The sequence below is a fragment of the Pongo pygmaeus genome, chromosome 11 (assembly GCF_028885625.2).
Source record: "Pongo pygmaeus isolate AG05252 chromosome 11, NHGRI_mPonPyg2-v2.0_pri, whole genome shotgun sequence".
In the NCBI taxonomy this organism is placed as follows: domain Eukaryota; kingdom Metazoa; phylum Chordata; class Mammalia; order Primates; family Hominidae; genus Pongo; species Pongo pygmaeus.
In genome coordinates, this window is record NC_072384.2 from 139746693 (window position 1) to 139772635 (window position 25943).

A 25943-nucleotide genomic window follows, 5' to 3' on the forward strand; every position below is an offset into this window, starting at 1 on the left:
GAATGAGAAAATGCAATGTTTGTCTTTTTGTGCCTGGCTTAGTTCACTTAACATGAGGGCCTCTAGTTCCATCTATGTTGCTGCAAATGTCAGGATTCCATCCTTTTGATGGCTGCATAGTACTCCACTGTGTACAGCGCCACATTTTCTCTGTCTATTCATTCACTGAAGGACACTGAGGTTGATTCTACCTCTTGGCTATTGTGAAAGATCTATGGCTAAGACCTCAAAAGCACAGGCAACAAAAACGAAAACAGGCAACTGGGACTCTGCTCAACTAAAAAGCTTCTGCACAGCAAAGGAAGAAAATCACGAGTGAAGACACGACTTGCGGAAAGGGGAAACATGTGCAAGCTATTCATCCGACAAGGGAGCAGTATCCAGAACACATGGGAACTCCCGCAACTCACCAGCAAAACCCGAAGCAGCCCGTATAAAAGTGGGCAAAGGATCTGAAGAGACATTTCCCCAAAGACATATGACTGGCCATTGGGGATAGGAAGAAACGCTTCTCCTGACAAACACTTACACTCAGGCTGTTCCTACAGAACAGAAAACCCGGCCTTCTCACTTAGGAGCAAACTCATGGTACGCCTCGCCCCAGAGGAAACCCTGCAACTCCCTTTAGATTTGCTCACATATTACATTGTGTAAGGAATGATTAAAGGGCTACTGAGAAAAACATTTTTCCTAGACATTTTTTTTTTGTCAAAAGTTAAAGAATTATCAGTAAGTTATGCTGTAGAGAAAACGCTTGTGATTTCCAGGAAAGCACAACTGTGCTTGTGTTATTATCATTTGGGAACAAAATAAGGAGACGTTCTAATGTTTGCAAAGTTTTCATTTCCTTTGTAAGCAAGGTTTTTTTTTAAGCCCATTTCTGGAACTAAAGGAGGCTTCTGAGAATTTGTTCCTTGGAGATGCCGACTGGTCCACCTGAGAAATCGCAGGGCGTTCTGGCATCTGCTGTCTCGGGGCCGAGCCCTGCGGGAGGCATTCTGAGGCTGGAGCCCCCCGGACCGCACCTCAGGATGTGCTCAGAGGCAAAGTCCGCAGGCCTGAAGTCAGAGCATCCAGGCATGCATGTAAATAACAGCAGCAGCGGCCACAGAGGAGCTGTCCCCTTACGCACCTGGATGACTTCCTCTCACTCTCTGAGCCCTGCCTCCTCCCTGTAAAGGAGGTGCCCGGCACACTGAGCTTCCCTGGCCTGTAGAGGAGGAGATGCCTGGCGCACTGGGCTTCCCTGGCCCTGTAGAGGAGGAGGTGCCCTGCACACTGGGCTCCCCTGGCCTCTAGAGGAGATGCCCGGCACACTGAGCTTCCCTGGCCCTGTAGAGGAGGAGGTGCCCGGCACACTGGGCCTCCCTGGCCCTGTAGAGGAGGAGATGCCTGGCACACTGGGCTTCCTTGGCCTGTAGAGGAGGAGGTGCCTGGCGCACTGGGCTTCCCTGGCTCTGGAAAGGAGGAGGTGCCCGGCACAGTGGGTTCCCTGGGTCCGGGGGGCCTTCAAGGTACAGTAGTGTTTCTAGGGGCCCCAGGGTGAACAGAAAAGGCAGTGCTGAGAGCTAGGCTGGGAGGCCCCTGCTCCCCCCACGTCCCCATCCACTCGAGACACCCCCTCTGATGGGCAAGCTCACTAGCCTCTGCACCACGTGAGAACGGAGAGCCAGCCCCTGGCCGTGAAGCACAGGCGTTCTCAGAGACCTGTCCAACTCTAGAGATACTGAAACCCAGAAATGGCGCCTGGGTGTGATCCAACATGCAAAGGCTGCCCGTGCCCACTCTAATGAACATCTGATGTGGAACATGAACAATGGCACCTCCTGGTATTTCCTGTAACTCCTTCTACATGTTCTATTAATTTCCAGTAGCTTCATTTACATATCACGATTTGTAAAAATTAACACAGAACTGGAATGATGCAGACCCACCCAAACAAGGCACTGTTCCAATATTAACTACCATGTACATAAGTGCCTCATTTTAAATAAAAACGTGTATCTAGGACCACAATCAACAAGATGCAACCAGTGTTAACCTCAGGGCAGGAAGTAATTTCTAGGTTGCATTATAAGGCTTATTACTGGTAGACCTCAGCTATGACCGCAGCCATACAGAGGACTGTTAAAACTTCTAATCATCTAAATAAGTACTGAAGTTGGCAGGCTGAAGAAGACAGGTAATAAAAGAAATCGATGTATGAAGTAAAAAGAATAAGAGAAAATGGGGATTAAGCAGCCTGGAGACAAAGTGCAAAATTCGTTCCGAGCAGTAATTCTAGTCTCTAAAAATGTTTATACATAAACGGTCTTGAAATTTGAAATGAAAATGCTAAACCCTCATGCCTCTGTATCCCAGCTAAGATTTGCCAATCCTTTGGAAGGGCAGGATTCATTTCTAAATATTTAAGAAGGAAAGTCAATAACTATATTTAATAAATTATAGCCTTCTGTAAGCTGGAGAGAATTCAGAAAGAACCTCCCACTCAGTAGAACTCTGCCCCATGAAGCAGACACAGCATTTCCAGCTCAACTCATCAGAAAACTCACTGCTAAAGCGTACCCCTCCCACCCCTGCCCCACAGTCAGGCCCACCCAGGCCCGGGGCACCACTCAGCCCGTGGGACTGCCTCTCTCTGCCTCTCTCTTCTTCCCCGTGCTCTGGGGGTGGCCTCTCCTCCTCAGTGGGGCACTGTGTGGAGTGTGGGGCAGGTCCTTGCTGCCTGCCTGGTCCTGTCCCTGGGCCTGGCACAAGGCGCTCGAGACACGTGTGGGATAAAGGCAGGGGGCGCAAAGGAGCTCAAGGAACACGGAGTGAGGTCCTGCGACCTGCTACCCTGGAAAGCCTCCGGGTATGGTCAGGGTGCGACTCTGTCAGCCTGGGCGCCACTCCTCCCCGCCTTGCCACTCGGCTTTTGTGTCTCTGACATCTTTCCCACCCAGGGACTCCAAGCGTCCCCTGACTCCTCTCTAGCTTGCCAATGTCCCTCCCAGACTGTGGCACCACTTGGGGTCTGATAAAGGCAGGGGACCAGGGGTGCTGAGCTCTGCGGTCTGAGATGCCTGGTTCCCATGATGCCTGGAAAAGCTCCCCACTCTGTGGTTTGGCCGGCCCTGCCATGCTGACCACGGGTGACGCTCCAGTTGGCCCTGACACATGGTTTGTTGGCCAACATCGTGTTCTGTATTTCTCAATACAAAATAAAAAACGTTAAGTCTCACTTAGCAACTATACCCACGTGCCCACAGACTCTCAGCCACCCTCAGAGCACTGGTGACCACAGCGAGCCGGGCAGCAGGGTCCTGTCCACCTAGAGCACCTGCCATGCGTGGGCTTGTGCTGGGATACCATCTAGTGACATCTGCTCTGGAAGAGGTCAGGAGAAAGGACCAGGCTCAGGGCTGTCCCTGACGTGCCTGGAACTAGCGTGTTCATAATGAAAGGAGACGTCTGTGATGAGAGGAAGGCAGGAGGGTAACCTCCAACTGTGTCCTTTTCAGGATGGCTCACAGGCCACTTTCCCTCACCCCAAATTGGAAGGTGAGGAGTGAAGGGCAAGTGCAAAGTGGGGTCATTTCAAGCCCATCTGTCCCGAGTCCGACTCTAGCCGTGGGACACAGGACAAACGCTTCGCACTGACCTCCGCCGGGATGCTGGGGACGGTGGGCGTGATACCGTTCTCCGCGCTGACGCTCCCGGAGCTGTTGTTGGGTGAGCTGGGTCCGGAGCCTGGGGCGCTGCTGCACGCGGAGTCTGCGGAGGCAGAAATACCCTGGTGAGTGTTACTCTATGCGGAGGGAGGGCTGTGCTGACCTGTGGCCCGAATGCCCGGTACCTTCCACGGACCTGCTCGTTAGCTTGCGACAGGCAGTAGTTCCAACAAAAAGAACACGGCCATGGTTTCGAAAAAGAAAGTATGATGCTGATTTCTGATTTTCCAGTTTTGTCACTGACTTCACTTTTTCTAGGACATGTATGTTACCAATTTTATACCTCGTTTGATTTTCAAGACAATTTTAAACACCAAAAAGATTTAAACACTTATTAGTAACCTAACAACAGAAGACCAGGAAATGCAGAAGCTAAGTGACTTTGAAAAGCAAAAGATCAGCTTTCCTGTGCTCACTATAAAAAGCTTAGTTCAAAATAAAGCAACCTACTATTAGTGTTCACTCAGAGCTGAATCCTCTCATTTTCCCTACATAGCAGCAAGCATCCAGGGGAAAATATAGCCAGTGTCTCCTGAGATCTATCCGTGCTACTGGAAAACACACGCTCGGACAGTCTTAGAGGATCTTTAACCATCTGCGTGGCTTGACCCTGGTTAATGAGACCAGGTTCCGCTCTGACTGAATGTGACTTCCAAAAGGGGCCACGTCCAATCCAAAGATCCCTTCACCTCTGAAGGGGCCTGCTGCTATTTTGGGCACACACATCCACCGTGGGAGGCTGCTGAGGCTCTCGATATTCACACAAGGATTTGTTTGGCTTGTCATATGTTTAGTTTAATGGCATTTTAACAATGGCATCATCTGGTTAAAGCTTTCCAAAGAAAACACAACGTGACCTATTTGCCTCAAGAACTCCAGGCGTCTGCTGTTCAGCAATGACTCTGGGTGCTCAGAACCTCGCCCCAACCCATATGTGCAGCGCATACAGGTCAGAAGGAAGGGGCATGGTGGGGGCCCTGGAGGGGAGGTTAAGGGACGTTTTCCCCAAGCAGCCCCTCAACAGAGCCGTCCCCAGCAAAGCCTCCTCCACGGTCTGCTTGCTGCCCGGGTCCTCCTGGAGCCCACGAGGATGCAGGTGCCCACTCATGCTGACTCACATGGTATCCATGCCTGCTGGAGGTGGTGACTCTGCAAATATAGCCCCGAGCCACAGTGACGAGGATGACGAGGGTGGGGGAACAGGAAAAGCCACCCACAGCTCCCCTAACCTGGCAGACCTAATTCCAAACTTTGCCTTTATTAGCTCATCCATCTCTCAGTTACTGTTTGAGGAAGGTGCCATTATGACCCCGTTTCACAGAAGAGGAGATCGAGGCACGGAGCAGCCAACATCACTCGTCCCAGGCCACGTGGCTTGAGGGAACTGTCAGGGGCGTCTGCATACCAGAGTTAACCCAGCTGGGTGGTGAAGGCGCGCCTCTTCTGTTGACCAAGCTGCCCACCCAGGAACACCCCGGGTACATCTTGCCCTTGACAGCAGGGCAGTCTAAACCTCCCAAGGTCAAATCACTGTGTCCACCCAGAAGCCCTACACCAGCCGCTCCCCATGCCTCTTGGAGCTCAAAAGGGCGTGGGGTCAGCTCACTGTCCCGGGCATTGAGCATGAGTACAGGACCGGGTCCCGACCCTACCCCATCCTCTTTCTTTCCCTGGTCCTCTCACCCTCTCACTTCCACCAGACGCTAACTCCAGAGGTAGGCTTCTCCGGCTGCCTAGGCCATGTTATTTGCACTGTGAGTGGGCATTCTGAGAGTGCCACCTGGGCCGAGCCAGTGTTTGCATTTCACTCAAGAAAGCAGGACACGCCTTCTCCAGGCCCCTCTAACTCTCCCATCTCTGCCCCACCTGCAGCCCACCGTGGCCGACCCTCGACCCCCACCCTCTGATGTCAAGCTGTCCCCAGCTACACACCAAGATCCAGCAGATCTTCCTTGTCATGGGTGCCTCCCAGCTGTGTCATCAGATCAATACCCTCACGCACGTGCCTGGGGAGTCCGGACAACTTTTTGGGGTGGTAAAAATTATATGCGTAACTTTCCACCCACTTTTAACTCAATGAGGTTAATTTTATTTTTTTGCATTCTACTTCCAGGAATGGGTCTAAGAAAATTCACATAAATGCATAATCTTCATAGTATTATTTAGATCAGCAAAACGGGAACACCATTGGAGGTGCACAAAATGCGTGTGGCTGAAATTGAGTGGAGACGGACGCAGGATAGCGCAAGAAGATGGTGAGAACTCAGCTGTGAGGAAGGCACAGAACACAGGCTGCAGGGAAGGCGTGCAGAGTGAGAACTCAGGTGTGAGGAAGGCGCAGAACACGGGCTGCGGGAATGTGCAGAGTGAGCAGGATTCACTCTCGACAGAGCGCGTATGGGAATGCATTTTCTTCTTTGTGCTCTACAGTAGACACCCAATTAATTAGTGACTGAGAAAGAGCAGAGTATCCACCTGGCTTTCTTTCTGCCAAGAACCGTGACTGCCTCCACTGCTCCAAATGGGACCACCCTGCCTAATACCTGTTTTCTGGAAATCGGCTCCACTGCTCCGTGTGGGACCACCCTGCCTAGAACCCCTAATACCTGTCTTCTGAAAATCAGTTCCACTCAGAGCAGCCTCCCCATCGTGGCAGCTCCCTGGTACCAGTGCTGGCCAGGAGATGCACAACCCTCTGCCTCTCTGCCCCAGCCCCACTCACCCGCCCAGTCCCAGTGCAAATGCCACCTTCTGCAGAGCTCTGCTGGCTTAGAGTGGCTTGTGCTGATCACCCAACTCCTAGGTCCCTCGGCACGGGCTCCCTTTATGCCACAGCTCAGCACTGATCACGTCCTGCCACGCATGGCTCCTAGGTGAGCTCAGCACTGATCAGGCCCTGTCACACATGACTCCTGGGTGAGCTCAGCACTGATCAGGCCCTGTCACACATGACTCCTGGGTGAGCTCAGCACTGATCACGCCCTGTCACGCATGACTCCTGGGTGAGCTCAGCACTGATCAGGCCCTGTCACACATGACGCCTGGGTGAGCTCAGCACTGATCACGCCCCCGTCACACATGACGCCTGGGTGAGCTCAGCACTGATCAGGTCCTGTCATGCATGGCTCCTAGGTGAGCTCAGCACTGATCACGCCCTGTCATGCATGGCTCCTGGGTGAGCTCAGTACTGATCAGGCCCTGTCACACATGACGCCTGGGTGAGCTCAGCACTGATCTTGCCCTGTCACACATGACTCCTGGGTGAGCTCAGCACTGCTCAGGTCCTGTCATGCATGGCTCCTAGGTGAGCTCAGCACTGATCATGCCCTGTCACGCATGGCTCCTGGGTGAGCTCAGCACTGATCACGCCCTGCCATGCATGGCTCCTGGGTGAGCTCAGCATTGATCACGCCCCCGTCACACATGACGCCTGGGTGAGCTCAGCACTGATCAGGCCCTGCCATGCATGGCTCCTGGGTGGGCTCAGCACTGATCACGCCCTGTCACGCATGGCTCCTGGGTGAGCTCAGCACTGATCACGCCCTGTCACGCATGACTCCTGGGTGGGCACAGCACTGATCAGGCCCTGTCACACATGGCTCCTGGATGGTCTCACATGTGATGTGCTGCTTGCTCAAATTACATCATAAGCTCCTTCCAGGGAAGGACTCTGTCTCACTATTTTTGCGCCCAGCCCAGTGCTGACTCAAAAACAGCACTCGGTAGTCACTGGGTGACAACAGGAACACCAGCTTTAACACTCAGAAGAAGCTTGCTGAAGACTCCGTCTCACCCACTGCACACTTAAAAAACAAAACAAAACAAAAAAAACTGCAAAGGTTCACGTGTCCATTCGAGCCGGCCAAGCAAGGCACTGCTCATAGGAAAAAAGGCTGCATTGGAATTTGAAAGCTTTTAACTCACATGATTTCTCCTTTCAACTGAATCTTCCCCAGTCAGTCAGACTTAGTGGAACTTTAGATTATGACATTTCTTGATGACTGTAGAAAGGGTCTGTGTGTGTATAACGGCCGGAGGAAAGAAACCTACATCAGAAATGACACACATGGAGCTCCCCCTGGGCATGAAGATGTCAGATACCTTTTAACAGAAATCCACAAATATTCAGACCCAGACCCTTACACCGGGGTTAAGAACTCCTAAGTAGAGAGGGGACAGGGCACAAGAAACAGGCAGGGCCCTGTATTTAGCGGGGAGGTCTGGCTCTCACCTCACTGCTGAAGCAGAGTCCCTATGCGATGCCAGTGTTCGCACACACGGGGCATGGCACCAGGAGCCCCTCCCAGCCTTCCCTAGGTCAACAGCCTGCTCAATGGAACTGTGCCTTTCACAGACCAGCTGCCATGAGCCTTGGCCTTCAAATCAAACACTTTCTGTTGTGCAAACATGTCGACTACCTCCCCTCTATCCAGGCCATCCCCAAGCAGCTCCTTTATCCTGGTGCTGTGATTTCAGGAGCAGTGGGGTGAGGGGGTGTACCCTCGTGGTGGTTGGGAATGGGTGGTCCTCTGGATGGGGATATGCCCTCAAGAGGGGCGGGTGAGCCTTCAGGATGGGGCTCTGCCCAGTCTTGTCCTTCTGCGTGTCCACCACTAGATGGGGCCAACCGTGACACGTCACTAGGGCCAAGCTGAAGCAACTTCACTCCTTGCTTTCCCCCCTGCTCAGCTGATGGGTGCTCTGGCGTGGGAAGACGTTAAAATGCCCCGGTGGTTCTGACACTGCTCAGGGGCAGCGGAACAGGGCAGGGTACGTGATTCACCACTACTAGGGTGGGATTGGTTAAGACCCACCTTCAGAGGAGCCTCAATTCAAGCTCCTGACTACATCTCCTGCAGTGCCAAGCTGGGGCACCCTTGCGCACCTGAGCCCACCTAGAACCAGCTCTGAGTCACTAATGCCAGGAGCAGGGCCCGGCTTAGACGTGCCGGAGTCATCAAACCTGGTCCCCTGGGCCTGGCACTTCCAGCGCCATGGGAACAGGACCACACTGGGGGTTGACAGCGTCAGGCAGACGTGGGTTTTCAGAAGCTCCGGAGAGAAACCGCCTATGGCAGGAAGGCCTGGCAGAGGGGACAGCGGGAAGGGTGTACCTGCTCAGCCGACATACCTGTGACATCCAACGGACGCTTTTTTAGAGCAGTGACCACTGGCCCGTCTTTCCTGCGTAACAGGGGGCTGCTCCGTCTTTCGGCCACTTTCTGCTTTAGCCTGGACCGTAATTTCAGATTCGGTTCAGAAGCTGCACGAAAAGGAGATGTCATTACAGCCAGGCAGACACCACTGGCTCAAGGTTATCCTGTTGGTGGTTTTTAAAAAATATGCACTCTGGTGAGTAAATATTTGCTCAACACTGCCATGTTGCTGCAGGGGAGAGTGCAGGGAACTCAAAAAGCAGGGGATTCTAACTCCCATTCATCAGTCCCAAATAACGAATAAAACGTATCTGGTGCTTTGGATAAATTTCTGTGGCCACAGCATCATGCAAGCGCTGGCACTGTCTTCACAGAACCAAGCCACCACTGTGTTCACCAGGAGATGGAAACAGGACTGACAAGCTGATTTACTGGGCGTGGCAGGAGGCTGCTGAGGTGTGAAGTCACTTAACGGCGATGTCTCGTAACTAATGCTCTTCTAGATAATACACCCCTATCTTTATAGCTGTGTTGCTCTAAAATCAGAGAAAGACTGACAGGGATGTGAGGCTGGGCCCAGGGATGTGAGGATGGTGTCCACGCTGCACCTTCTTGCTCGCCTATGCATCGCCCCAGCTGTGTCAGTCAGTGAGGCCTCCAGAGCGTGAGGCTGCTATCCCCACCCCAACCTGGTGAGGCTCAGCAGAGCCCGTCCCAACATCTGTGCCAGCTTTACCTTTCATCTCACCACAGGGTGAAGGTACTGGGCGTGGATCGTTTTCTGTGAACAGCTCTGCCTGTGTGGACAGAGCCACTGGTGAATCTGTACCTTTCAGCCCACCGTGGTCCCCAACTCATCTGCATCTGGAACCCAAACCTCTGGGGTGAGGCCCGCCTTGGGAAGCACCAGGGATTTAAAGGCAGCAACTGGAGTCAAAGAAATCTCCAACCCACCCGGGAGAGGTTATCGGCTTTCAGAGTCCAGAATGGCGCCAAGAATACCACCATGGAGACGTGTGTCACACGAGCCTTTGAGTTCTGAGGTTTTACTTGGCTACTTTCAAGATTCTACCACTTGTAGATTTGCAAATTAGGGAGATTTTACTTCTTTTTAAAAAATCAGCACTCGTGCTGTTCTTAATCTTTCTGGAACAGGCAGTGCACTGCTTCCAGAGCAACAAGGAATGAGATGGGAGTTTCTCCTGGAAGCAGGACTGATGTGGTTGGGCGATGGGGACCAACATGACTTCATTCTTTGGGACATGTAGACAGCCCAGGACCTTCTCCACTTTGGAAAAGGCTTCGAGTCAGGGACAGTTTTTCTGCAGGTCTTGGAAGGATGTGGGAGAAGCAAGCTCCCTAAAACAGCCTTCCCAGAGAAACCAAAGAGGCGCCGTGAGAAGGTACCAGACTCTAAGCCTCTGCAGGGAGCGAGGCCTCTGTGCTGTGGCACGGGGGACCTGGATGACGACAGATGACGGATTCAGCCATAAGCCGGCCTCTCCATGGGCTACTGACCAGGGCACACTTCTGTGCCTAACACAACCGACCGAGGCAAGCGTAGATTCACAAGCTCCACTTCTATTTCCACGCTGGGTTTCTTGCCATTATTCAAAAAACAAAACCAAACCAAAAAGTCCAAGCCAAAAAACCCAGCTGATGACTAGGCAAGAAAACAGTACCTCTTCTCCCACCACCAGATCCCCACTGAAACCCACATGGGCTCTGCAGGGATTCCCCGGGCCTGGGGCAGGAGCCGCTGACGGTGGGCAGGAGCCACTTCTGAGAGGCAGGGGCTGTGTGCGCCCACAGAAGAGCACAGGGTCCCTGGCCCTGTGTGAAAGGTCTTCCTCAGTGGCTGCCCTGCCACATGGAGTGGGACACGTGGCATCGGGAGGCGGGCATGACATGGTCACTCCAGGCTACCATGGACTGGCTGTGGTACAGCAGCCCAGTGCACCGCCTCCCCCAGGCCCTGTGGGGCTCATCACGCTGCCACCAGGTCATCAGTCAGGCGGCAGATCCTCCACAGCCCTGCCGGGCACTCCAGACTCCTTGTGCAAGAGACTCTTGAGGAGAGTCCCGTGGTGGCTGCCTCACCACACCCCTTCCCTCCACTCCCCTCCCCTCCCCTCCCTTCCACTCCCCTCCCCTCCCCTCCACTCCCCTTCCACAGGACTCTGCTCCACACTCCTCCCAAGGCTGCCCTGACCCCCCACAGCCCCACTGCCCCCATCACAGCCCCACTGCCCTGTCTTCCTCACAGCAGCCTTCTCACCATCTGGAATTCTTCTGCCCCCTCACCTGTTTGCCCTCTGCCTCCCAGCCTGCACACCTGCCTGGGCTCCCTGATTCTAGCCGACTGCACGTCCCTGGTCGACTCTGCCTGCAGGGTGGCTGCAGCTGACCAGGAGGCTCCAGGACACCATGCCGGCACTGCCGGGGACAGCATGGCATGAGGCTGGGGCCCTCCGCTCGTCCCTGCCCCGTGGGCTATTCAGCACTCTGACTTCCCCGCAGAACCTATCAGACAAGCAGGGCTTTGGATGCCGGGCTGGGGGAGGGGATTGAGCAGCAGCACGTGGACCAGGAGAGAAGGGGGATGCTGGAGACTGCCCAGGGCACATGAAGTGGCCTTCCTGGGGAGAACAGAGAAGCCCTAGGGGGCAGAAGGCAGCCGGGGGAGCTGCACACCACGAGGAGCTGCACACCGCGAGGAGCTGCACACCGCGAGGAGCTGCACACCGCGAGGAGCTGCACACCGAGAGGAGCTGCACACCACGAGGCTCACTGCCTGCTTTCAGGGTGGCTAGCCTTCCTGCTTCCTGCCCTCCCTCATTACTTCCAGGCCGGGCATCTCATGGATTGACTTCAGCCATAGGGACCTACAATTTCGGCCCTTCAAATGCATGTGTCTTAAAGCTTGCACAATGCCTGTAACTCCAATAATTCTGCCAAAGGCAGCCAAAGTGGAAGATGCAGGTAAGCCAGCACCTGGTGACGGTGAGGGTCGAGGCTGCACATGCACTGGCTCAGTGCAGCAGCCCCTTCACCGCCCTCGAGGGCCTTCCACTCATTCCAGGCACGATGTGGCCAGGCGGAGGAACTGCAGAAACTGGATCCCACCCCTAAGAGGGCTGCAGGTACATTGACAGAACCAAAGCATCAGGCCGGAGGCCTCATGGAAGAGTTGCTCCCACCAAGTATGGGTGAGGGCAGGAAGGATGCCAACTGTACTTCCAAATGCAGTGTCTGCTCCTTAGGGAACAGGGAGAGCAAGTGGGATTGTTTCTCCTGAAGCCAATCAAGTAAATGACTAGTTAAGGCGATACAACATTCCAATCACAACCTTAAAATTCAACGCAGTGCCCAATGCCTAGCAGGTGTCTTCATCCTTCTGCCAGAAGCAATTCTGATGGAGACACAGGCTTGCTCCTCCCAACTTAAACATCCTGAGAGTCAGCTGCAGGTGAAGCGGCTCTCAGAGCCGGAACGCTTTAACTGTTTAGCGGCCGGGTTTACAGAGGGGACATGCGTGCACCTGGCACGAGTGTGGAGGGCGGTTTCTTTGTGGGCCTGATGCAACGTCCAGCAGCCAGCGAGGAAAGAACCTATTGATTTAGCAGCAGAGAATGCACGCAACATCGCCGTGGGACAGGGCGTGCAGGCAGAACTGCAGAGAGAAGGAGGTACCTGCTTCCAGCTGCTCTGCCCTGAAATCCTGAAGTGACACCAAAGGAAATATTAAAGAGGATAAAGACAAGAGGACAAAAACTAAAGTGCAGAAGGAAGGGGCTGGAGAAAAAGTTGAGAATTGTCAGAAGGGGGAATAAAAGGATAAAAAGATGAAAAATGAGAGTGCAAAGGTCCTACAACAAATTATCGGAAACGCCAGGAGAGGCGAGAATCAGCAGGGTGGAGAAAATCATGAGCAGCAATTCCAGACCTACTTCTCCAGCTGAAGAGGAGCTGGACACGGAGGCCAAGAATCCCCCACCTGCGGGATCCCAAACTGCTTCAGAGCTCTGGGGACAAAGGCTCGCCCTTGAGAACAGTTTTGTACTTGGCAACAGCCACATTGAGGGCAAGACGACGACCTGAAACCCTGCAGGAAACTCGTCCCAACCAACTGATCAACCAAGAGTGCGACAGAATAAAGAGATTTGCCAGCAAACGAGGACTCCAAAAACTCACGCTCCACACACGACTTCTCCAAGAGCCACTGGAAGATGTGCATGACCAAGATGACGAGGCCGCAGAAAGGAGGCCACGGAGCCCGGGAGAGGAGGCGGGGGCCGGGCCGGGGGAGCAGACCATTCACACACACCGGGCAGTGGGGCCAGAAGCACCAGGTGGCCTGCTGTGTGGAGCAGGGTCTCCTAGGTCTGCTGAAATGTGGGCCTGAATTAATAGCAGGCAGGTATGAAACTAAGCAAATGAAGAAAATGATCAACTTCCGGAAAAATTTCTACGAGGTGGATGCAGTCCAGGTGGACGCTGGTTCTGCTGTGAATGTGACACACGTTGTAATGACGCAGGCGGGACAGGCAGTCAGGGACGGCCACTCTCCTGTCATGAACATCGTGGGGATCTATGTGAATGTACGTTTATTTACTTCGGTAAAAATAAAAAGATAATCCTGGCCGGGCACGGTGGCTCACGCCTGTAATCCTAGCACTTTGGGAGGCTGAGGCGGGTGGATCACCTGAAGTCAGGAGTTTGAGACCAGCCTGGCCAACATGGTGAAACCTCGTCTCTACCAAAAATAAAAAAATTAACCAGGTGTGGTGGTGGCACCTGTAGTCCCAGCTACTCAGGAGGCTGAAGCAGGAGAATCCCCTGAACCCAGGAGGCAGAGGTTGTCTCGCTTGGGCAACAGAGTGACATTCTGTTTCAAATAAAATAAAATAAATAAATAAAAAGATAATTCTAAGAAGACAAATGACAGACTGGAATCTAACTTCTGTAATACATGAAAACACAGGATTGCAAACAACATATAAACAGTACCTACAAAGGAACAAGAAAAGACGACGCCCGATAGAAGAACAGGTAAATGAATTGCCGCTAAACAACATCCATTCAGCATTGATGGAACTGCCTCATGTGCCCTGCATGGCTCCAGATGCTGGGCATAGGGTGGCTCTGAAGACAGGGCCTGCTCGGGGCAGCCCTGCTGCCCAGCTCTGGGGCACCAGCCACCCTCGACCTCGAAGCACGTTGCTCACGTGCTCCTGGGGAGGGGGAAGCACACAGGCATGCCCGCCCTTGACTGACGGTGACGGCACTGCTCACTCAAACACCAACAGGCTCGCCATCTTCATCACCGGCCAAATTGCCTAGAATGAACTGCAACTCCACCTCCTGCTTGTGTGTGTGTGGGGGGGGGCTGGAGAAAATAGACTCTCAGGCTGCTGGGGAGGGGGTATCATTTGCTCAATGTTTTGGAACATACATACTCTGAACCAGCAGCTCCATTTTCAGGAACCTTTCCTACAGAAATATTAGCATAGTGAGGAAAGGTGCTCAAAGTTGCTGGCAAAATGGTAACTAGAAAACAGTCCAACTTAACATCTATGTCTTAGACTACTTGAGAGAAAGGCGTTGAGCTTCATACGTAGAAATGTAATAATGGCCACAATATAATATTAATTAAAAATAAAGGTAGAGGAGAAAATGCAAAATGGGTATTTTTGTTAACAAGACAACTCAGATACACACAGAAACACAGATACACACAGACACACAGATACACACACAGAAACACAGATACACAGACATACAGATACACACACAGAAACACAGATACACAGGTACATACACAGATATACACACAGACACATAGAAACACAGATACACACAGAAACAGATACACAGAAACAGACACACACACAGAAACACAGATACACAAACACAAAAACACACACAGATGTACAGAAACACAGATACACATCCCACACACAGAAACATACACACACACATACACACCCCTCACACAGAAACACAGACACACACACAGATACACAGAAACACAGATACACACACAGGTACATACACAGATATACACACAGGTACACAAACACAGATACACACAGAAACAGATACACAGAAACACAGATATACACACAAAAATAGACACACACAGAAACAAACATACACAGATACACACACAGATACACATCCCACACACAGAAACACAGATACACATACAGATACACAGAAACAGATACAGAGAAATGACACACAGAAACACAGGTACACACAAACACAGATACACAGAAACACAAACAGATACACATGCAGATACACACAAACAGATACACATACACACACAGAAACACAGACACACAGATAAACACAAACACAGATACATACCCCACACACAAACACAGACACACACAGAAACAGATACACATATACAGAAACACAGAAACCTACACAGAAACACAGATACACACACAGAAACACAAATACACACACTGAAACACAGATACACAGATACACACACTGAAACACAGATACACAAACAGATACACACCCTACACATGGGCAGAAAAAGGTATCTGGACAGATACATATCAAACCAATAACAGCAGCTATCTCTGGGAAGTACGATTCAGGGTGTGTGGACTGAATGTGTTTTAATTTGTTATAAGCATGCATTACTTTTGCGGTTCTTTTAAAGAAGGTGCCGCGTGTGATGCGTGCAGGTGGTGTGCTCTCCCCCACGCTCTTTCCTCCTCAATCCTCTCAGTGAAAAGATTTCATTTGCCGTCAATCTCAGTGTCGTTTTACCACTGCACAGTGGAAAAAATATGTATTTGAAAACAATTAGTTCAAGAGCTCCTGGGGTACTTTCCACATTAGGAGGAGTTCAGGTTTGATGGATGTCAAAGTTGGAAGGATGGGGCACAGAGCCCTCGGTGGCCCACTGTTCCTGACACAGAAACTGCCTAATATTTAACCATACTCACCATCCCTCTAAATTTTTTGGAAAAGCACAACAAAGCCTATTTCAGAACCTTCTGAATACACTCACGCTCCCTTTTTAAGAACACGAAATTGATGGAGGACCCAGCCCGGCACAAGAGCCCCTGAATCCCGGGGGGAGGCTGCCTATCTGGTAGCAGGAAGCTCAGCTAAGCTGGCTCTGGGGGAGGGCACTACAGATGTTAACCCTCTTCTTGTCTGCTCAAAGGCAGCTCAAAGAACAACAGATTCCACCGGCCACTGCCTGAGCGGCAGCTGAAGGGATGCTCACCACGCTGCACCTCCTGAAGTATATACTACACCTTTACATACAGCAGCAGGAAGTCTCACCACACTGCACCTCCTCAAGTATATACCACACCTTTACATACAGCAGCAGGAAATCTCACCATGCTGCATCTCCTCAAGTATATACCACACCTTTACATACAGCAGCAGGAAGTCTCACCACACTGCATCTCCTGAATTATGTACTACACCTTTACAGACAGCAGCAGGAAGTGTGGGCACTGCCCATTTCTTCCTGGTCCCACCCCTCTCCAGCAGTTTCTGCAAACTGCATTAGAACAAGGGATGGCAAGCAATGGTCAGAGGCAAACAGAGAGCCCCTTCCCAAACTCAGGGATGGATGTCAGGGTGGAAAACACACTCTGTCCTATTTCACAGTACCCTGAGCCTACTCTACACATGGATAAGAACAAACACTTGTAACTTTATTCAGGTCACTGGTACACAGGGAGAAAGCCATGAGCCTATTGACGAGCTGTGGGGCTTGACTAATGAAAGAACCGTGAAGCCATGAAGTGGACGCCCACCGCCCCACCTTGCAGACCGGCAGACAAAATGGGAGGTCGTCTCATCTGCCCAGGACACGGCGTCGTGGGCGCCAGCCTGGCCACAGGCCCTGTGCTCTTCCTCACCAAGCGCGACAGCTTCCCCCCAAAATGGAGGAAAACGCACCCTATCTGCACATCTAAGCAATGGATGGATGTTTCCCATGGGCAGCTGTGACCTTGAGCGACTGGTTTCAGAAGGCCCCAGGTGAGGAGGGCAGAGCTAGATGAACACTTTTCAAGTCTGACCATGGAGGCAAGTGCAGGGGGAGCCCAGGATCTTTGACTGACTGCCCAGATCCATGATCCATACAGGGGCCATCAGAACTTGGTCCCTAGGACCAGCCCAGCCCCCTCCCAATTCACACCCAACGGTGGGGACCAAGCCCTACCAGGCAGGCTAGAGAATGCCGGAACAAGGCTGAAGTTACCAACTTCTCACCGAACGTGAGCTCTGGGATTTTGCTTCCTTAAAAGAGCCAGGACAATCCATGGCAGTGCCACAGCCCAGGCCAGCATCCGGGTCCCAACATGTGCTGGGGAGAGTGTTTGCTGCTAGGACCATGTACCCAGGGACACATGAGGATGCTGGACAAAGAGTGCTGTGGAGTGCACGGTTTTCAGTGCTCAGGCCCAAGAAGCTGCTGACAAATGGGAACAAACTGTGCTGGCTGGACAACAGTTAGTTGTTTCGGCCTCGTTTCATCTATCAGCAGTCACATGAGGGGAAAATTTAAGAGTCATTATAAGAAATACACGGTGACTAATATCTTTAAGAAGATTATGATGAAGATGTTACTGGGGAAAAATAAGATCCCTCAACATCGTCAAAATGACAAAACATTGCTTGCTTTTAAAAGTGGAAAAGCCTCCACTCCTCAGTGTGAACATGGACTCGAAGGCTCTGTTTAAATGCAGTTTCTGGTGAAGCCATCTGACACCCACACAGTGCAGGAAAGATCCAGCGTCCTATGTCCGTGACAGTGATCCACAGTTCTGTCTCTTATGACTATATTTAAAAATACACATTTGGCGGCTTCACGAGTCTGCAGAAACCCAAAGTCAGGGTGACCCTTGAGGCTGCACAGACATGGGAAGGGACCAGATACCTCACCCTGGGCCGAAATCTGGCGGGAGGTGAAGACCTCTGAAGTGGAGACACCCCTGCTGCCAATCTCCCAGGAAAGGGGCGGGGCCTCTGGCAGGAATTGCTGGACCTGAGGCCCGGGGTAGAGGGGTCTGACTCTCAAGCCCAGCGGTGGAGGCTCCTCCTGGGAGATGGCACTCAGGTGAAGGCAAGCCAGGAGCCAGGAGATGAGCCCTGAAAAGCCAACAGAGCAAGATGGGTCCTTCTGGCCAGATTTTGGGTATAAATCTTGGTGTTCCCATCCTTGTGGTCCTTCCCTAAGTGGAGGTGAGTGGCTCCTGCTGGTTTCTACCTGAACTGTGGGCATGGAGGCAAGGAGGTGGGGGGATGCTGGGTCCGGCAGTCACCAGTCATTGGATGGAGAAAAAAATCAAAAACACCCTAACAGCGTAGAGAAACAAGAGCAGACCTTGATCTGGTCCTACTCGAAGGACTTTGCAAATATATTAATTCATTCACATCTCATGACAGCCCCAGGAGAGAAGCAATTTAAAGGTACATTTCACAGATGACGAAACTGAGGCACAGAGAGGTTCAAGAGCTTCCCCAGGTCCCAAGGTGGCAGGTGAAGGAGCTGGGCAGAAACTCAGGCACCTGGGCCTGCCCGCAGGCACAGGTGACGTGAATGCCCAGAATATGCCCAGACTCAGAATAGGAGTCACTGCATTGCTTTCACCAGGGAGGTTAGACATTTGAGCTGGTACAGGTGTGACCTGTCAGCAGAGCCAGCAAAGGACATGCAAAAAATGCATGGGGTAATGATGAAATTCACAAGACAGTGGCAAAGCTTTTCACATGTTCACAGGTCATACAATCGCCCTTTAGAGATGGAGAAATGGGCAAACTGTGTGCCAGGTCAGGATAAGTTAATGTAAAGTCAAAATCCTATAATTATTTAAGTCTACATCACAATTATTAAAGACTATTTCAGTTCATTCAAGGAACTTCATAATTAAAATTTAATGACGTGTTTCATATTACCAATTATTGCAGAAAAGCACAGATGTAAATTACTTAGAATGAGCGATGTCACGTGTTTGAAAGTAGACAGATATGTCAAGGGTGATACAGGGTGTGTAACTACACACTACTCTCTTAAGTGGTTTAAACATTTTCTCTGAAATCTTTATGTTATTAATGTTATTAATGTGGTAGTGATGTCTTTTTAAAAAACTGATAATGCAATCAAATCTTAATTAAGTTCTTCTGGAGCACTATGTATTCTAAATAACATTTCCCGGAGTGCGAAAAGAGAATTCTCTCTTCCGTTCTCAAGGAAGCGGGGAGTTGCAGGGTGGTGCTATCACAAGGTTAGAAGCACAGTAGAAGGTGTTGGAGACTTTGCTTCCAATCATCCCCAGAGAAACACAAGACAGCACAGGAAGCCAATGGCCACGGAAACTACGAGAGATGGCGGGGGCCTGCCTACGAGAGAAAGGCCTCTGATGGTGAACAGCAGGGCAGGGCCGTGACAGTGTGCCGTCTCCCATACTGATAGCCCTCCTTGCTGTGACGTACTCATGCCGGGTTCTGTTTCTTAGAACAGGAGGCTGATCCCCAGGTAGTGCTGATGTTTGGGATGGGGGAGGAGCCAGTGCAAACAGCTCCTAGGACTCCCCCATCCCTGCTGTTCTGTTGCGAGTTGGGGTGTGGAGCTGCTGAGGAACTGCTCTGGGGCCTGATGGGATGGGTGGTGTGTGCTGTCCTTTCCTGGGGCCCTTGGTGGGAAGGCACCAAATGGGGAGTTTCTGGGAAGGCACGTCCCCACATGGGGCCGACTTGCTGGGCTTGGTGCTCTCGCCGGACGCTCCCTCCTGGGTCCATGGCTCTGGAGTCTGAGTGCCACAGCCATCACTCACAGGACAAGAGGAGGCTCTGGGGCTGGGTGCATGCCACAGCCGTGAGGATGTGGGTGTGGGTAGACCCACCGTGCTGATGAGGAAATGGAGCCCAGGGGAACGGAAGGCATTTGCTTCAGGGCACACAGAGCTATTACATGAGTGAGCACAGATCCAACCCACAGCGCTTGACGACAACACCTCCGGGCTCCCACCCTCCACCCTCGGCATCGCTCCAGTTTCTGGGGCAGGGTTCTTCCGGGTAGGAACGTTCCTCGCCTCCCCATTCCCCGAGTCTCTCTCCCAGCACAGGGCCCACCACTCACCGTGGACTTTGGTTTTGTTGACGGAATTTGATTAATAATAGCATCAGTCCCCAGAAAGGGAACCTGGAGGGCAATTTCTAAGAATCAGCCCACAGATTCTCTCCTAATATTATTGGGCACATCTTTCTGGAAAAAATACTGATCTCTAAATTGGTTCTTTCTGTCAAGCTTTAGGGCGCTCTCCAGGTGAAATCCGGGACCATTCTCAGTAGAAGCATCAGTAAGAACCATAGGCTCACACCCATGAAACTCAAAGCAGCAGAAGCTCTAGGTTCATTTTTCCCAATAAAGGTTTATGGCCCAAATGGAAATGCGTCCATGTTTGCAGGGTTCTTGTGCCTCTGACTCGGAGAGGACACAGCCGCCCTGACATGGCCCACTCCAGCAAGGACACGGCCATCCTGACACGGCCCACTCCAGCTGCGCCTCCACCATCCCGACAGCCCACTCCTCTGAGGTCATGGCCGGCCCGTTATGACCCACTCCTCCAGGGACTTGGCCGGCCTGATACGACCCACTCCACCTGGGACATGGCCAGCCTGATACGACCCACTCTACCTGGGTCATAACTGGCCCGATATGACCCACTCCACCTGGGACATGGCTGACCCGATACGGCCCACTGCTCCAGGGACACCACCGCCTCAATACACCCTAATAGAGCCCACTCCATTGGGAACATGGCTGGCCTGATATGGCCCACTCCACCTGGGACATGGCCAACCTGATATAGCTCACTCCTCTAGGGTCATGGCTGGACCAATACAGCCCACCACTCCAGGGACATGGCTGGCCGATATGGGCTACTCCTCTAGGGTCACAGCTGGCCTGATATGACCCTCTGCTCCAGGGACGTGGCTGGCCTGAGACGGCTCCCAGCAGCCCCTCACAAAGCCTCATTGCTCCAGTGAAGAAGTCTTTGTGTGACTGATTACGTTAATTGTTTCCACCCAGAAATGGCCAAAACCTTTGGATAACAGAGAATTTGTTTAGCAAGAAAAAGTGGTACCCCTAGGCTCTCATCTCCAAGAGCCGCTCCCTAGGGAGGATGCCTTGGGATTTCCCACACTGTCTTGCAGTTTGTGGGATCCACTGGCCATATCTGGGATGAGGCACTGCCTGCCCTCAGCACCTGCTCCAGCTCCTGGCCTCACCAATTCTCTGGGCAGAGCCTCTGGAAGGCACTCCCTGGCCCCTGCCCTTCTTGCTACCCCAGCGCACTGCCCACAGCCACCCTAATCATTATCTAAAGCCACTGCCGTGGCCCCTGAGAAAGTCCCAGAGGGTCCGTCCTGACTTGTCAGACACTGCTGCAGCCGCCTCTCCCTGCTTCTAAGATGGTCCAGGCACCTGCTTGTGCCTAAATGCCCTTCTCTCTTGGCTTAGAACAGAACTGTGGTGCGTAACTCTGAGCCCAGCTGGGATAGCCCCTGCAGGACATAGCCAATTTCTTTCTCATAAAGATTTCCCTCCCACTCTGGGGACCTGGAAGGCCCTGCTGCTGGCACTGCCCAGCGCCATCCCTGAAGGCCACAGGCTCAGCTGCTCTCAGACGGCACATGGCCCACCAGCAGGAACTGCTTCGCCCTGTGACCACTGCGGGGATGCCCCACAGTGTGGCAAAATCTAACACACCATCAAAGGAAACTAAACTGAGTGTGCTTTCAAAGTGAGTTTGAGTGTTCAGCAGTGGTGTACATGCATGAAGTTCATTTCTTTTGGAATAAATAATAAGGAAATGCTTAGGGATATCTTTTTAAAATGATGCTCTAATGAAAGGAGCAAATATTTAAAAATCTGCAGGTGATTCCTTCTCTAAGTGGAAGACAGCGGTGGGCCCTGCGTGGCTTGTGGCATGGAAGGTGCTTGTGCAGGAGACCTCCCGGCCCACAGCATGCCTGGGGCACTGACCTGTTTTCCTAAGAGGGAAGTCATCTTTGGCGTCGTACATTCCCAGGACCGGGTGGTTATAGGAGGTCGACACTCCGCTCTGGGGTGGAGAACTCTGGTCAAGGGAACTGTGCTGCGTTTTCCTGGAGAGAAGGCAAAGACAGATGGTTTAGTTTGCCCAGGGCACTGCCCCAGGCACGCTGCAGCCGAGAAGCCACACACGATGATCTTTCCCTTGAAACCTCAGCCCCATCTCAACAGATGCACCTGTTCCCTAGGGTCGAGCTGAAATTAAATGGAAACAAACAGGATGCTAAACAAGCAAGCAAACATCCGATGCCCACATCCTCCTCTGCGGGCCGGCAGTGCTTGGGGCTGGGATGGGCAGCACCTCTGGCTGTTTTCCTGGTGGCTGTTCTCCACCTGGCCCTGTCCTCTCAGATGGCTCCAGCCCGGTCAGTTCTCTACCAGGGCCACCACTGGCCACTCAGAGAGCCTGTCCCCGGTGGGGAGAGGCAGAGGAAGACAGCAGGCTGCTGCGTAAGGAATCAAGGGTTGAGTTCATAGGCAGCCGAGACGGGGCAAAAAACGGTCTAAGAACAAATGCTGTGATGTCTGGGACTCTCTCTGCCACCTGGAGAGAAGAAGCCCATGGGGCTGTCTCTCAGAAGGCACCCATCGTCATCTGCGCCTTCGCCAGAGCAAAACTCACCCTGGTTACCTCCCTCTCTGGGGGAGGAACAGGATGGCAGCTACTGATACCCTGTGCCCAGGGAGCTGACCTACGAAAGGGGCTTCCTGTATGAACAGCTGGGTAAACTCCACACCCTCCAGGAAGCAAGACAGGAACGGTCTGCCAGGAGGATGGCCGGAGGAGGGACATGCGGAGGAGGCGGGCCCTGGGCCAGGAGGGGGATGTGGGCTGCCACCCAGATGACCATCAGCAAGGCCTTTTTTGATGGCACTGACAGCTCATCTTGCTTAAAACACTGTGCTGAGTAGAATAAATTCTGAGTCTTTAAACTGTGTAATCTGCTTAATAACTAGAAACAAATTTGCCAACTTACTTATTTGGAATTGGTTAGACTATTTGAATACATAGTATGGCACACCAATGCACCTGGAGTTATTTGAATTAAGAATGGGAGCTTGTAAATGGGTACAGGTGTACATTTAAATATTTGAGAGCACACCAGTGCAAAGAATGTGCTGAAGGGAACTCACAGACAAAATTGAGGGGCCAAGCCCAGGCACCTGGGCCGTGGGGTGCTGGGCCTTGCATCACGGGAGGAGCTCAGGGAGCTCCCAAAAACTGCGCAGCTTCAGGCCACGCCCCAACTCCGCCCACTGCTCAGGGCACACCTCCAACCCCAAGCAGCTTTTCACTGTTTCCCGGGGAATTCCTCCAAGCAGTCAGGCTGGGACTGCAGGGCTGGGACACGCCTGTCTGCACCTGTGCAGGGGCAAGCCTCCCTTCTCTTCCCTGTAGTTCTGCCCATCCTCTCACAGTCTCATGAAAAGGTCTGGGGGCAACACTCTTTCTCTACCGAATAGTATTTTCAGATTGTATCCTATGGGGAATGTGATCTTGCCTGATTCCAAACTTCTTCGACACCAGGTGACAGTCTGGGACCATTTCTGCGTTCACTTTTTCCTTCATAGGAAACGTGGAGTGACTTGCACATGCAGCCCATGAGTTAAAAAGATCAGTATTTACATAATAATAAATTTAAATAAATGGAATAAAAATTATTATATTTGAACGGTAGGATTTGCTTACAGTGAAGCAGGAGTTGCAAAAGTTACATTGGTTTAAGATTTAACAGAACTTCTCTTACTGTTCTGATCTCCTGAGATGCCTTCAGCGTTAAACCCCCCACTTTCCTGTTAAACCTTAAAACGAGCAGAGCAGCAGGTGCAGGAGGGGTTGGGCCCTGCCCCCCAACTGCCAGCGCCGCCCCACTGGACCACCTTGTTGGATCCAGAGACCTCACAGGAGCGACCTCACCTCCTGCACAGCCCAGCTCACCGCCAGGAGCACATCATGCAGGGCCCGCCCCACCGCGCACCCGCCCTCCAGACACCAGAAGAGGGCGGCCCTCACCGTCAGGGCCGGTCACACCTGCCCAGCCCTGGTCACATGGTCCCAGGCCAGACCGCATACGCGTGCCCTCCGTGAAGAAGCGTCCAGCAGAGGCGAGCATAAGTGAAGCTCTATCCCTGCTGCAATCACACCTGCACCGCACACAATTACTCTCACATCCGCACATCACACAACTACTCACACCCATGCCTCACACTACTCACACCCACCCATACCTGCACCTCACACTATTCACACCCACACACACCTCACCCATACTCACCTCACCCATACTCATATCTGCATCTCACACTACTCACCTCCACACCTCACACACACACTCATACCTGCACTTCACAATACACCCACACCCACAGCTCACCCAACTACTCACACCTGCACCTCACTACTACTCGCCCCCACACTTCACACTATTCACACCCACTCACACCTGCATCTCACTTTTCACACCTGACACTCACACCTCACACTACTCACACCCACCCACACCTGCATCTCACTTTTCACACCTGACACACCTACACTACTCACACCTGCACTGCACACTACTCACACCTACATTCCACACCCCACACCCCTCACAACCTATACCAACCCACACCCCCTCACCTTACACAAACTCATGCCTATACCCCACACTCACACACAACTCACACCCCACATCTACCTCACACCCACTTACACACACACCCCACCCACACTTCATGCCTCACCCACCCACATGCCACGCCCACCTTCCACACACCCACATCTCACACTCACACCTTTCACCTTTCCCACATCTCACACTCATACCCCACACTCACCTCACCCACTCCACACACCTACATCCCACATTCACACCACACACTAAGTTCACTGGACTCTCACACCCACTCACACTCACACTCACCCCAGCCACACTCCACACTCACACTCACCCCAGCCACACCCCACACTCACACTCACCCCGGCCACACCCCACACTCACACTCACCCTGGTCACACCCCACACTCACACCCACCCTGGCCACACCCCACACTCACACCCACCCTGGCCACACCCCACACTCACACTCACCCTGGTCACACTCCACACTCACACTCACCCTGGCCACACCCCACACTCACACCCTGGTCACACTCCACACTCACACTCACCCTGGCCACACTCCACACTCACACTCACCCTGGCCACACCCCACACTCACACCCACCCTGGCCACACCCCACACTCACATTCACCCTGGCCACACCCCACACTCACACTCACCCTGGCCACACTCCACACTGACACACACAGTCACACTGGCCACCCCATGAAGCACTGAGGGCAGAACCTGCGGAGCTGCTCCCTCTGCCTCACCTGACCAGAAATTATCTTCCGGTTTTTCAACCTTTCGTTTCTTGCAGCCCAGGGATGGGACACAGACCCCGGGCCAGGAGCCCAGGTGCAGCCCCCACGGGGCCCTGGGGCCAACCTGGATGCCGCACCTAAAGGCAATCCTTGTCTTCCGGAGGAAGATGGAAAAGCAAATACTGTTTTCTTCTAAACACTGGCTTGACTGTAGAATAAAGCTTCATACAAACTCAACCATTTCCATTCCAAACCATTGCCCTTTCATCAGATTCATACCAGTGATTTCCAAGAAATACAACGATGAACCACACACGCCAGGATACTCCAGCAGAAATGTAACATGATGGGAGCCACATGTGAAATTTACAATTTCCTAGTAGCCACATTAACATGGATAAAAATAAATGGGTGGAATTAATTTTAGTATTCGATTAAATCATTATAAAAACCATCCTTTCAACTTACAATCAATATAAACATATTAATAAGACACCATAGGTCCTCTCTTCAGACTAAGTGTCTGAAATCCCATGCTCTGCATCTACAGCACGTCCTGGTCAGACCCAGCCACGTTTCAAGTGCTCAGGAGCCATGTGTGGCTTGTGGC

General features: G+C 52.3%; 1 protein-coding gene across 15 annotated transcripts in view; it reads right to left on the minus strand.

The window, feature by feature from the left end:
* HDAC4 (histone deacetylase 4) overlaps nucleotides 1-25943 on the minus strand; it is a 356755-nt gene that overhangs the window by 85898 nt on the left and 244914 nt on the right. For all 15 annotated transcript variants that reach the window (XM_054477421.2, XM_054477425.2, XM_063648197.1 and 12 more), the window contains 3 exons: nucleotides 21915-22036; nucleotides 8845-8976; nucleotides 3644-3756 (listed from right to left, as the gene is read on the minus strand). In XM_054477421.2, the coding sequence (XP_054333396.1) occupies nucleotides 3644-3756; nucleotides 8845-8976; nucleotides 21915-22036 (367 nt within the window). The remainder of the gene's footprint in view (nucleotides 1-3643; nucleotides 3757-8844; nucleotides 8977-21914; nucleotides 22037-25943) is intronic.